Source organism: Tamandua tetradactyla, chromosome 5 (genome assembly GCF_023851605.1).
Source record: "Tamandua tetradactyla isolate mTamTet1 chromosome 5, mTamTet1.pri, whole genome shotgun sequence".
Classification (NCBI taxonomy): domain Eukaryota; kingdom Metazoa; phylum Chordata; class Mammalia; order Pilosa; family Myrmecophagidae; genus Tamandua; species Tamandua tetradactyla.
The window spans coordinates 42,895,249-42,909,856 of record NC_135331.1 but is presented as its reverse complement, the minus strand read 5'-3'; the positions used below and the strand labels follow the sequence as shown (position 1 = coordinate 42,909,856).

The 14,608-nt window shown below is 38.4% G+C and overlaps 1 protein-coding gene across 1 annotated transcript in view; it reads left to right on the top strand.

The window, feature by feature from the left end:
* The first annotated feature begins 784 nt into the window (after nucleotides 1-784).
* Nucleotides 785-14,608, top strand: part of ANKUB1 (ankyrin repeat and ubiquitin domain containing 1) — a 43,949-nt gene continuing 30,125 nt past the window's right edge. The window contains exons 1-2 of the mRNA XM_077159133.1: nucleotides 785-1,363; nucleotides 4,022-4,165. Coding sequence (XP_077015248.1) covers nucleotides 1,274-1,363; nucleotides 4,022-4,165 — 234 coding nt within the window. The 5' untranslated portion in view covers nucleotides 785-1,273. The remainder of the gene's footprint in view (nucleotides 1,364-4,021; nucleotides 4,166-14,608) is intronic.

Here is a 14,608-nt window from a genome sequence, read left to right as displayed (position 1 = left end):
CATCAACTACATCCTACATTAATATGCTTTCTACCAAAATGTTGGCAACATAAAAAGATATTATTATGTTGCAACACATTTGAATAAGATGAAGCAAAAAAGAGGAAAGGTTTGCAATATAATCCTTCGCCCTTTCTATATTTTACATTTTCTCAAATTTGTTATAGTTGAAACATGCACAATTAGAAGGGACTCAATCAACAGGTCAATGTTTACAAACGAAACCTATCATATGACTCACGGTGTGTTAAGTGCTATTAAGAATAAAAAGAAATACAAGGTGAGTACCCTCTCCCAAGTCAGTAGAAATTTCAGAAGGAAGACAAGATTTACGTATATGAAAAAAAAATGAGACATAATACACTAAACAAGGGATATTATTAAACTGAGAGATTTTAAAGTAGAGTCTTAGAATTAAGCCAGTAAAATGCTTTCCCTATCAACTTGAGTACTGGTGCTTGGTTCCTTCCCTCGCTTATTGAGTGGGGGTTTTAAATATTTTCCATCAGCACCAAGAGAGGTTGAAGGAGATAACAATGGTAAATTGTTCTAAATAACATAAAGTCAAGGACTAAAAGAAATACTAACTATATTGTGTTGCTACCCAGAAGATTCCATTATGCAGTGATGGGAAGGGAAAGCCACAGTCATTTGCCTACACATTCATTTCCCTGGTGCAAGTGGGCATTGTTCTGAACCCCGTGGCTGGATTAGAAATACCGCCAGGGAGCCAGTACACAAAGTTGCTATGGAAACCAGAATGCCTCAGCTCAGAGTTATTTACAGAGAACTTTCAGGATTATCACATTCAATAAAATCAACTCTTGTTTTGCTTCACTGTGCCAGAGCACCTCAATCAAATATCTGTTTTGAAGATTCCTTCAGTCAGCACTATTTGAGTGAATAAGGATTTAAGAGTGAGTCTGTTGGTCACATCACAAAAGTGTAATTTATGTGTGACATTCTTGTATTACACATTTGAAGCTTGTTCACACTTGCCTCAACCAGTGTTAAGTTTGCTGTTTCCGTAATATGGGAACAAGGTGGCTGTTCACTGCTGCCCTCAGCAAAGAAACAACTTCTACAATATAGTTGCTGCCTGGGTTGCTTGGTACTGCCATAGTGTGGGACTTGTCTCCTCCGCTTTGAGGTTACACACTGACAGCTAACTCGGGTCGTCATTTTTGTCGTTAATTGTGAATTAGACTTTTCTGCAGCTACCAGTTGGATCTTTGAAAGGGGATTTTCTTGAGAGAGAGAAGACAATTGCACAATGAGGATTTTCATAGCCTTTGAGGGATCTTTTGAACCATTTGATGTTTCAGCAGATGAAACCGTGGAGGCTGTCAAGCTAATGGTAAAGGTATGAATTTTTTCCCTGAGCCAATAATATGTATCTTAAGTTTCACTATGTAGCAAAGCTTAAAATGTACATGGGGTAGACATACTATTGGGTATATTTTCAGCAAATGGGGAACTAAAACCACTTAAAGCATAATTATCTGCTTGCACAAAAGTTTGATATGAAGAGTGTAACTATGGAGGTACTAGACTAGAAAGCAAACTGAGCCAGTAAATTCTCAGGGGGGAAAAAGTTTCACTTCATTTTAGGGAACTTGTGGGTTGTGCATGGGCCAAATAACTGCAATTCTTCATAAAAGAACATAAACACGACACTAACTCTAGACTATATAAGTGGAGCATGCCTGTTGTCAGACTGATAATTTATTTCATGAGCAATCAAGGATTTGGGGGTCTAGAGAGAACTTTAGAAAGTTCCTGAACCACTGTTTCACTTTGCATTCAGGGAAAACTGAAGCCTGGAGAGGTTTATGATCTTACCTAAATCAGAGTCAGAATAAAAAACAATTTAGGTGTAGTACTGTTCTAGTTTGCTAGCTGCCGGAACGCAACACACCAGAGACGGATTGGCTTTTAATAAAAGGGGATTTATTTTGTTGGTTCTTCAGAGGAAAGGCAGCTAACTTTCCACTGAGGTTCTTTCTTACGTGGAAGGCACAAGATGGTCTCTGCTGGTCTTCTCTCCAGGCCCCTGGGTTCCAACAACTTTCCCTGGGGTGACTTCTTTCTGCAGCTCCAAAGGCCTGGGTTGCTGCTAGTGCTGAGATGAGGAATGCTGAGCTGCTTAGCAGTGCTACGTTGCAATCTCTCATTTAAGCACCAGCCAATTAAGTCAAACATCACTCATTGCAGCAGACACGCCTCCTAGCTGACTGCAGATGTAATTGGCAACAGATGAGGTTCACGTACCGTTGGCTTATGTCCACAGCAACAAGACTAGGTATGCTCACCTGGCCAAGTTGACAACTGAATCTAACTAACACAAGTACCTTCCTTATAAATCCCTTATCAATATTTACTCTAAGATGGGAGGATTAAGTCAAATATTTGAGTCCTGACAGTAAAATGGAATTAAATGTCATTCCGTTTGGCAAGACCCATTCTTTGAACCAGAGTTACATGATTTCGGTAGATTGCTGTTATCACTGAAATCTGTACCTTTTAACACCAGGGCTCTTCGCCTTTATGTGTCATGTGAGGCAGTCAATGACACATCTGTGTCACCCCTAGCAGTCTGATAAGGCCTATGGACACCTTCTTAGAATGTCTCTAAATGCAAACATTGAAATATATGGTATGAAAAGGAAACCACTTATATTGAAATGCAATTTTCAAATATTAAAAACATAACGCAACAGCAAAAAGATAAACAACCCAATTTAAAAAAGAGCAAAGACTTGAATAGACATTTTCCCAAACCAGATATACAAATAGCCTATAAGCACATGAGAAGATGCTCAACATCATTGGCCATGAGAGAATGTAAATTGAAGCCACAATGAGATACCACTTCACACCAACTACAATGGCTGATATTTAAAAAAACAAAGAGAAAAAATAAGTTTGGGCATGGATGTGGAGAAGTAGGAATATGCATTCATAGCTGATGGGAATGTAAAATGTTTTCCACTGTGGAAAACAGTTTGGCAATCCTCAAAAAGTTTAACTTAGACTAACCATCTGACCCAGAAATCCCACTTCTAGGTATATGTTCAAAAGAATTGAAAACAGGGACGTAGCAGATATTTTTACACCAATGTTCATAGCAGCACTTATTCACAATGGTCAGAGGTGGAAGCAATCCAAGTGTCCTTCAACAAACAATGGATAAACAAAATGTGGTATATACATACAATGGAATATTATTCAGCTATGAAAAGGAATGAATTACTGATACATACTACAATATGGATGAAACTTGACAACAACATATTGAGCCAAATAAGCCATACCAAAAGGAAAGATAGTGTATAATTTCACTTGTATGAAATAATTAGAATATGCAGATTTATAGAGAAAGAAAGTAAATTCCTGGCTACCAGTGGTATGGGGGAGAGAAAATGGGGAGTCAGAATTTGGAGTGATGAAAAGTTTTGACAATGGATGGTGGTCGCACCATATGTGAATATAATTAATGCCACTGAAGTGCATGCTTAAAGGTGGTTAAAATGGCAAATGTTAAAGAATTTAAAAAATTAAAAATAATTTGTGATATAAAGACAAGTGGACTTCTTTGTTAGCACATTAACACAGTCTAGCAATACATCTAATTATTTTAAATTGAAGTAGTGATCAGTACAACCAATATTTGGGGATATCTACAAAAATTGCTGTGTGATATGAAAATATCTGTGACTTCTATTGGTAACAAAGTCACAGGCATGACCAACTATTGCTACTTTGGTCTTTTGCCTACTTGCATAATTGAAGGAAAAATCTCAATTTCATTTATAGGTAATGAAAATGAAAAAGTTTTTCTCATCTCAATTCCATCCACAGACTTTTTGGGAGGTCTTTAAATGTCAACTTAAGAACCCCTACTTCTTCCCTCTGTTCCAAACAATCATTCTCAGAGGAAAAATGTAAAAGCTAAGGGATTAAATTGCTGGTTTAGTAGTATAGATGCACTGTTTTCATAAAATGATATTGATTTTTTAAGGATTATTTCCACATCCCTCTGTCTGAGGACAAACAAGGCAGGCGGTATCTGGAGCTAATGTATGCTGGAGCAGCTCTAAAGGACAGTTGGAGTCTTGCTGATGTTGGAATATCTTTTTGTTCAACTCTCAAATGCTTTGTTAAGGTATGATAATCAGTAGAGCATTGTCTAAGTAGTCTGTCTAATTTATAGATACAACCTAAATTGTAAATAATTCAAGAAAACAATTTCATAACTTAGAAGTTTTCCCTTCTTCCTTTTCCTCTCCATTTGTATAACTGGTTCTGTGCATGATTTGTGCTACAAAGGGAAGGAAATAAGGAGTGAAAACTGGACCTGAGTCCCCTGCATTTTCCCCTTCTTCTCCCTACCTCAATGCTACTGGCCCCATCCACTCATCACAGAACACGCTACAAACCAATATGGAAACAAGGCCAGGAGGTGGATCTGGAGTATTGATGTTGGAGGAAGAAGAGTAGGTAGTTTCAATGGGTCCACAATGACTAGGAAGATATCCTCATTAAGGATAAGAAAGAAAGGACAGTTTCTATACGCAAGCCAGAGTAGCCATTCATGAACCAGGTGTATATACAATGGCTATAGCCTTTTCCACTTATAGAATGTGTGCTGGTTTGAAAGGATGTATGTACCCTAGAAAAGCCAGGTTTTAATCCTAATTCCATTTTATAAAGGCAGCCATTTCTTCTAATCCCTGTTCAGTACTGTATATTTGAAACTGTAATTAGATCATCTCCCTGGAGATGTAATTCAATCAAGAGTGGTTGTTAAACTGGATTAGGTGGAGATGTGGCTCCACCCATTCAGGTGGGTCTTGATTAGTTTACTGGAATCCTATAAAAGAGAATAGCAAGAGAGAAAGCCAGGAGATTCAGAGAGAGCAGAGAATGCTGCAGCACCACGAAGCAGAGGGTCCACCAGCCAGCACTTTGGAGATGAAGGAAAATGCCTCCTGGGGAGCTTCATGAAACAGGAAGCCAGGAGAGAAATCTAGCAGATGATGCCATGCTCGCCATGTGCCCTTCCAGCCAAGAGAGAAACCCTGACTGTGTTTACCATGTGGCTTCTCTTTTGAGACAGAAACCCTGAACTTCATCGGCCTTCTTGAACCAAGGTATCATTCCCTGGATGCCTTCTATTGGACATTTCTATAGACTTGTTTTAATTGGGACATTTTCTCAGCCTTAGAACTGTAAACTAGCAACCTATTAAATTCCCCTTTTTAAAAGTCATTCCATTTCTGGTATATTGCATCCCGGCAGCTAGCAAACTAGAACAGAGTGTCTCTAATAGGTGGTGCTTAACTTTGGATACCTGGCTGGTATTTAAGAACTTTACAGAACCCTAAAATCACAAAATATACAAAAATAATTGGATGTGTTTTACTTTGTAAGCTGCTGGAATGCAATATACCAGAAATGGAATGGCTTTTAAAAAGGGAAATTTAATAAGACACAAGTTTATAGTTCTAAGCCTATAACAATGTCCAAACTAAGGTATCCAGGAAATGATACCTTAATTCAAGAAGGTCCAATGGGTCTGGAACAGCTCTGACACCTAGGTAGTCACACGGCTGGCATCTGCTGGTCCCTTGCTCCTGGGTTCCATTGCTTTCAGCCTCTGTTCCTGTGGGGGTTCCTCACTTTGCTTCTCTGGGGCTGGCTTTCATCTCTTGGTTTCCCTTGGCTCTCTCCTGGTTCTGGCTTGCTTAACATCTTATGGTGATGTCTGCTGGGCTCCAAGCATCTCCAAATATCTGGGTCTCTGTTCTCCAAATGTTGGCATCTGTGTCAGCTCTACTCTGGAATCTCTCTCCAAAATGTTTCCTCTTTTAAAGAATTCCAGTAAACTAATCCAGACCTACCTGGAGTGGGCAGAATCACATCTCCATCCAATCCAAAGGTGACACCCACAATTGGGCATGCCATGTCTCCATGAATATAATCTAAAGTTTCCACCCTACAATAATGTTGAATCAGAATTAAAAGAAACAGCGTCCCTACAAGATTGAGTCAGAATTCAAGCATGGCTTTTCTGGGGTACATAATACTTTCAAACCAGCACAGATGTATAGAGGATCCATAATTTTGAACAGTTTCTTAAAGGGACGAGTGGCCAAAAGTGTTGAAGAGTTGCTCAAGTATAGAAGTCCTATTCAATATGTATTAATTGTTTACCCCATGTGCTGGTTTGAAAGCATTTATGTACCCTAGAAAGCCATGTTTCTTCTAATCCCTATTCAATAATGTAGGTTAGAAACTTGAATAGGTTATCTTCACAGAGATGTGACTCAATCGATTATTGGTATTAAACTTGATTAGATGGAGATGTGTCACCATGTATTCTATGTGCATCTTGATTAGTTTATGGGAATTCAGTAGAAGAGGAGATATTTTGGAGAGAGTCCCTTTTGAGAATGAAGAGAGAGTCACAGAACCATGACAGAAGGATGATAGAACCACAGAGTCCACCAGCCAGTGACCTTTGGAGATGAAGAAGGAAAACATCTCCCGGAAAGCTTCACGAAGAAAGAGGCCTGGAGAGGGCACTAATAGACATTGCCATGTCTTGCAATGTGGAGAGAAAAACTCTGAATTTCATTGGCCTCCTTGAACCAAGTTATCTCTCCCTGGATGCCTTAATTTGGACATTTTTATAGACTTGCTTTAATTGGGATATTTCCTCACCCCTAGAAGTGTAAACTAGCAACTTATTAAATACCCCTTTTTAAAAGCCTTTCTGTTTCTGGTATGTTGTATTCTGGCAGCTAGCTAACTAGAACATTCCATATGAAGACATGACCCTAGCCTCAAGCAACTTAATAAAGTACATATTTTCCACTAAATGAGGTGCTAATTTTTCTCATATTGAACAGTTTTAACATTTTTCTATCATAGCCAAAGACAGCTTTTTTTCCCCCTAATATGATCTACTGATTGACTATGTGGGAAGTTTATGTTTAAAAGAAATATTCTCAGGATCTATAAGCAATTAAAATATGATATAAGTACTATAATTGCACTTGCAGATTTCTATGAGAGCATAGAGGAAGGAGAGTCAAATTCTATCTGGTATGAGAAAGAGCAGTACTAACAGAGTAAGTATCTAGAGGTAACGGTTTGGAATGTGGGCATGAAACAGGATGTTCTAGTTTGCTAGCTGCCAGAATGCAAAATACCAGAAACAGAATGGCATTTAAAAAGGAGAATTTAATAAGTTGCTATTTTACAGTTCTAAGGCTGAGAAAATGTCCCAATTAAAACAAGTCTATAGAAATGTCCAATCAAAGGCATCCAGGGAAAGATACCTTGGTTCAAGAAGGCTGATGAAGTTCAGGGTTTCTCTCTCAAGTGGAAGGGCACATGGTAAACACAGTCAGAGTTTCTCTCTCATCCGGAAAGGCACATGGTGAACACAGTCAGGGTTTCTCTCTCATCTGGAAGGGCACATGGTGAACACGGCATCATCTGCTAGCTTCTTCTCCTGGCTTCCTGTTTCATGAAGCTCCCTGGGAGGCATTTTCCTTCTTCATCTCCAAAGGTCACTGGCTGGTGGATTCTGCTTCTCCTGGCTATGTCATTCTGCTCTGCTCTCTCTGAATCTCCCATTCTCCAAAATGTTTCCTCTCTTATAGGACTCCAGTAAACCAATCAAGGCCCACCCAAATGGGTGGAGACATGTTGTCACCTAATCCAGCTTAACAACCACTCTTGATTAAATCACAACTCCAGGGAGATGATCTGATTACAGTTTCAAACATACAGTATTGAATAGGGATTATTCTACCTTTATGAAATGGGATTTTGGTTAAAACATGGCTTTTCTAGGGGGCATACATGCTTTCAAACCAGCGCACAGAACAAGAAGAACTCTAGGATATGGGATGAGAAAAGTGTGTTTTAGGAGAAAGTGAGGATGGCTGTAACTCTACTCATCAGTAGAAATGTGGGTTTCATTAAAAAGATTTTAACATTTGTCCATAAGATATTATGTCCATAAGATATAATTATGTATATTTGTAATGTATTTGTGTATACATGCGTGACATATATATTACTGTGCCAAAACAAGTCTGAATTCATTTGCCAATTTTAAATGATGCCAAAACGTTGATAAGCATCCTCTGAAGCAATGGCCAAGCAGTTTTGAGCAATTCCACTAGAAAGAAAATGTTCTGGCATTGGAATTCACAGATGTGTCATGCATTTAAAGGTCATCGTTTTATTATGAAGCAGTCATGGAACAAAATACGCAAAACGGGCCTATTCAGTATCTAACTTTGGTTATAGACATTAGCTTTTGTCAAGAGAATGTCTTCAATATGATTCAACCTACAAATAAAGCTCTTACCTTATTGGTACAAATGAATGAAAATAATAAATCTGGGTTAAAAAAAAAAGGAATACTATCAAATATTCATTAAGGAATACAGACAAATCACAGAACAATAAGCATTGAATGATCCCATTTATGTCACCAAAAGATCATATTTGTATGTGTGATTTTAACATTCTACGTTTATTCATGTATTTTATAATAGTGAAAAATGTTTAATTACCAAAAAAAAGAAACAAAAACAACTCTGATTTTCTCTACTTTTCTCCTTCTGTTAGACATTCAGAAAATTGTAGTATAATATAATACTTTTTTAAGCAAATTAAATACCATATATCTTAATTGTCTTCCCTCTCTGTCTTTAAATGTAGTTACATACTGTTTTTTTGGCGGGGGGGAGTGGTTACTGCAGAGGATCTATCCTCTAAAATTTCCTGACATTTTCCAGTGACAATAATGATGTTCAAGACCTTTTGATGTTTGCTTGCTTAGAGATAGTGGTATAGCTCAACACCAATATTTGAGCTGGTTGGCAAAATCTGATTGAATCTAGGATTTAAATAAAATATGTTAAGAATATGAATAGGATACTTTTATTTAACTATAGGCTGACTTTATTTTTTTTTTTTAGAAATTTTAATTTTGCTGATTTTGACTAGGTAATATATTCACATGGTAAAAAGGTAAAAAAGAACATACAGTAAAAAGTCTGCCTCCCACCCTTAGTCCTCAATTCCCCTATCCAGAGGCCATCTAAATTCAAAGTTTTACTAACAAAAACATTTCATAAATTCTGCTCATAAATGTATCACAGTAATGCAAGCTGCCTTTGCAGAACTTCAACCTCTTCCTGGAGTTCTAAGGTGCTAATAGCAAGAATAGAATGTAGAGGTAAGAGAATTTATTCAAGAAAACTGAAGAGGGGCAGCATATAATTATGAATTACAGAACTCACCAACACACAGGGTTTAATTAAAAACCCTCAAGTTCCATGGAAATCCTACTGATCTTAAGTGTCACCTTCTCCACGAGAATCAAATTTAGAGAGTCACTTTCAAAATGGGTTTAGGGGCGGTGCAACAGTGGCTCAGTGGCAGAGTTCTTGCCTGCCATGCTGGAGACCTGGGTTCGATTCCCGGTGCCTGCCCATGCAAAAAAGATATAGGGCTTAGGTGGCTCCTCACTGGGTGATGGTGGGACCTTAGCACATCCTCATGATCCTGTTAATGTCAGGGCCAAACTGGGGGAGGTTGGTGCCCTAGAGCCCAGCCTTGCTGGGGAAGGGACAGAAGGGCACAGGGTGGGGTCCCGCCATGTCGGAAGTGACCAGGACTATGCTGCAGTGCTGGGGTGCCAGGTTTTGCAGAGGCGTGGACTTTGACTCTTGGGGCCAGCTGGTGGAGGCCATAGACGAGTATCAGATATTAGCAAGACATCTACAGAAAGAGGCCCAAGTGTAACATAGTAATTCCAAATTCACAGAAGAACAAAAGAAAACAGTAGGCAAAATTGCAACATGCTTGGAATTATGAAGTGCATCTTCACAGTCCACAAGTCCCAAGAAGAATTTAAACTGGAGGACTTGAAGAAGCTAGAACCAATCCTAAAGAATATTCTTACATATAATAAAGAATTCCCATTTGATGTTCAGCCTGTCTCATTAAGAAGAATTTTAGCCCCTGGTGAAGAAGAGAATTTGGAATTTGAAGAGGATGAAGAGGAGGGTGGTGCTGGAGCGGGGTCTCCTGATTCCTTTCCTGCTAAGAGTTCTGACAGTTTGCTGCTGTAATCATGAGAATAAGAGAGCCGCGAACTCCTGCGCTGATCTTCAGTTCCAGAAAAATGGTGTGCACAGGAGCTAAAAGTAAAGAACAATTCAGGCTAGCAGCAAGAAAATACGCCAGAGTTGTACAGAAGTTGGGTTTTCCAGCTAAGTTCTTGGATTTTACGATTCAGAATATAGTGGGGAGCTGTGATGTGAAATTTCCTATAAGATTAGAAGGTCTGGTACTTATCACCAACAGGTTAGTAGTTATGAGCCAAAGTTATCTCCTGACTTAATCTACAGAACGATCAAGCCCAGATTTGTCTTACTTATTTTAGTTTCTGGAAAAGTTGTGTCAACAGGTGATAAAATTAGAGTAGAAATTTATGAAAGATTTGAAAATATCTACCTTATTCTGAAAGGATTCTGAAAGACAACATAATGGCTTTTGGATACCCCTGCCTCCCCAACCCACTTGTTTTAACCAAATCAGTTTTGATACATTTAAATGGTGTTATCATGAATGGCTCAGCAGTTTTGTTTTTTTTATGAACAACAAACAAATATACAAACATTCTTGACATGGTTACAATGAATGGCTAACAATATCATCACATAGCTGTGTATTCATCACCCTGATAACATTTTTTGAGTATTTGCGTCTCTCCAGCAAAAGAAAGAAAAAAGAAAAAACTCATAGATGCCATACCCCTTACCCCTCCCACTCATTGACCACTGATATTTCAATCTACTCAATTTATTTTAACCTTTGTTCCCCCTATTATTTGTTTATTTCTTATCCATATTTTTTACCTATCTGTCCATACCATAGATAAAAGGAGCATAGGACACAAGGTTTTCACAATCACACAGTCACATTGCAAAAGCTATATCATTATACAATCATCTTCAAGAAACATGGCTACTGGAACAGAAATCTACAGTTTCAGGTACTTCCCTCTAACCACTCCAATACACCATAAACTAAACAAGGGGATAGCTATATAATAATAGTTATGTGTAAGAATAACCTCCAGGATAACCTCTCGACTCTCTTCAAAATCTTTCAGCCACTGACACTTTATTTTGTCTCATTTCTCTCTTCCCCCTTTTGGTCAAGAAGGTTTCCTCAATCCCTAGATGCTGAGTCCCAGCTCATTCTAGAATTTCTGTCCCACATTGCCAGGAAGGTCCATACCCCTGGGAGTCATGTCCCATGTAGACAGGAGGAGGGTGGTGAGTTTGCATGTTGTGTTGGCTGGAGAGAGAGAGGCCTCATCTGAGCAACAAAAGAGGTTCTCTTGGGGGTGACTCTTAGGCTTAATTTTAAGTAGGCTTGACCTATCCTTTGTGGGAATAAATTTCATAGGGGCAAACCCCAAGATTGAGGGCTCGGCCTATTGATTTGGTTGTCCCCACTGCTTGTGAGAATATCGGAAATTCTCCAAATAGGGAAGTTTAATTTTCCCCCTTTTCCCCCCATTCCCCCAAGGGGATGTGGCTCAGCAGTTCTTGAGAAGGTGGACTTCAATTGCAAATTGCAATATCAGGTGATGCTTTTCTGAAGCACATCCCATTTAGGGAGACTGAGAGTTGGTATTTCTGCACAGAGAACACCTCAGCATTACTGGGAGTTGCTCAGCCTGTGCTACTGTTTGGGCAGCACTGCCTGTTTACTTATATTTAAATTTTAGACATATACTGCTATTGGCAAGTTGATTGAAGAGACAAAACTTTTAAGCGTTAATGGCACCTTTACAATTGATTGAACTTTTTATTTTGTTTATTTTTTTCCTAAAAACCAGTTTTTTATTTGTACCATTAAAGTAAAAAATCTTTTTTTTTAAAGAAAAGAATCACTTCCAGAAGGAAAACAATATCTTGAATCTTAAGGAAGAGAATTACCTGCAAAAGCAGTAAAATATTGGTATCCATCTTAACTCAGTTCCTATTTAGATTAGATGATAAAAATCAGTCAATTCCAAAAGCCGACATAATTGACTATATGTATGGTAATTCAAAATGAGCTTAAGCATCAAAAATTCTGTATAAAAATATTCCATGCCTTAAAGAATGCAGTTGCACCAGTTCTAGACTGTTTGATCTACCTCAGGCAATCAAGCTAGGTTTCTAGTTGTGATTGTTTCATTTCATAATTAAATGTGTACACATATAAGTAATACTTTTCCTATTTAACTGATCACTATATTAATTCAAGTTAGTTTTACCTTCTTAGCATCTAGGAAAAGCTAGTGTCTCTTTATTTTGGTCCAACTTACAAATATCATGATGTGGACCAAAAACTTGCAAAGTTCAAAAAATGGCAAGTGGGCAATTTTTCTTTTTAACAGGGACAAGTAGATATTATGTGCCATGAAATAAATCCAAAATATTTGGTTTCTTTTTATATTTATATTTTTGTGTGGGTTACAGGTTTTGCTTGTATGAAAAAAGGGAAAGACATTCCATGAATAAAGAGATCATCTACCTACCTTAATTACATTTTTTAAATTGTCAATACATTTTCCAGTTTCCCTGCATATTATGCCTTCTTCAACAGTCACAGAGATGCATTTGAAAAGTGAATGGGGTGGGGAGAGGTGACATAAGGGTAGTGTGGAAGTTAGATTCAGTTGTCAACTTGGCCAGGTGAACGTGCCTAGCTCTGTTGCTGCGGACATGAGCCAATGGTACGTGAACCTCATCTATTGCTAATTACATCTGCAGTTGGCTGGGAGGTGTGCCTGCTGCAATGAATGATGTTTGACTTAATTGGCTTGTGCTTAAATGAGAGACTCAACATAGCACAGCCCAAGCAGCTCAGCATCCTCATCTCAGCCCTCGCAGCTCAGCTCAGGCCTTTGGAGATGCAGAAAGGAATCACCCCGGGGAAAGTTGTTGGAACCCAGAGGCCTGGAGAGAAGGCCAGCAGAGATCACCCTGAGCCTTCCCATGTAAGAAAGAACCTCAGATGGATGTTAGCTGCCTTTCCTTTGAAGAACCAATGAAATAAATTCCCTTTTATTAAAAGCCAATCCATCTCTGGTGTGTTGCATTCTGGCAGCTAGCAAACTAGAACAGGTAGTGAGGAAAGAATATTACATTAACATTTTCTTCTTTTAAAAAGAACTAATATATAAGCCACAAGAAATATTTTCTTTGGCATATATCTCCAAGTCCTGTTAACACAGTTGGCCACCCTACCCACACATGCTGGTGCTACTGAAACTCGCCATGCTCCCATAAACTGTGGCATGAAGCACATCGTAAAAGCCTAGTGATCAACCTTGAAAACATCATGATGAAGGAATATAGCCAGACACAAAAGGACAAATATCATATCTCCTGGGTATTCTTATATGAAATTAGAATAAGCAAACTCACAGAGTCAGTATCTTGAATATAGGTTACCCAGCGGTTGGGTTAGGGAATAGGTAATTAAGTATTAAAATGTTCAGAGTTCCTGTTTGGAATGACGGAACTGTTTTTGTAATGGATGGTGGAGATCGGAGCACATTGTGCTTGTAATGAACAGCACTGGAATATATAGCTGAAATTTTGTTTTGTGTATGTGTTCTAGTTTCCTAGTTGCCAGAATGCAATATACCAGAAATGGAACAGCTTTTAAAAAGAGGAATTTAATAAGTTGCTAGGTTATAGTTCTAAGGCCAAGAAAATGTCCCAATTAAAGCAAGTCTATAGAAATGTCCAATCTAAGGCATCCGGGAAAAGATACTTTGGTTCAAGAAAGCCAGTGACATCCAGCATTTCTCTCTCAGCTGGAAGGACACAGGGAGAACATGGCAGTGTCTGTTGGCTTTCTTTCCAGGCCTCTTGCTTCATGAAGCTCCCTTCTTCATCTCCAAAAGTTGCTGGCTGCTGGATTCCATGGTTCTCTCATCCTTCTGTTGTGGTTCTGCAGCTCTCTCCCCATTCTCAAAAGAAACTCTCTCCAAAATGTCTCTTCTTTTATAGGATTTCAGTAAACTAATCAAGACCCACACAGAATGAGTAAAGACATGACTCCATCTAATCGTTTACTACCCAAATCACATCTCCATGGAGATAACCGAATCAAGTTTTCAATCTGTAGTGCTGAATAGGGATTAGAAGAAACTGTTGCTCCCACAAGATTGATTAGGATTAAAACATGGCTTTTCTAGGGTACATAAATCCTTTCAAACTGGCACAGTATGCTACTAGTATAATTTTTTTTTAATCCATAGAACTGCACAACACAACAGTGAACACTAAGTTAACTCAAGGACTATAGATAATCATACAATTATAAAAATGTGCTGTCATCAATTGTAACAAATGAACCACACCAAGGAAATGCATTAGTAACAGGGTAGTCTATGGGAATCCTGTATATTATGCATAATTGTTCTGTAACCCGAGAACTTCTCTCATTAAAAATAAATAAACTGAAATAATAATTTTAAAAAAGCCTAGGTTACTGTCAGACA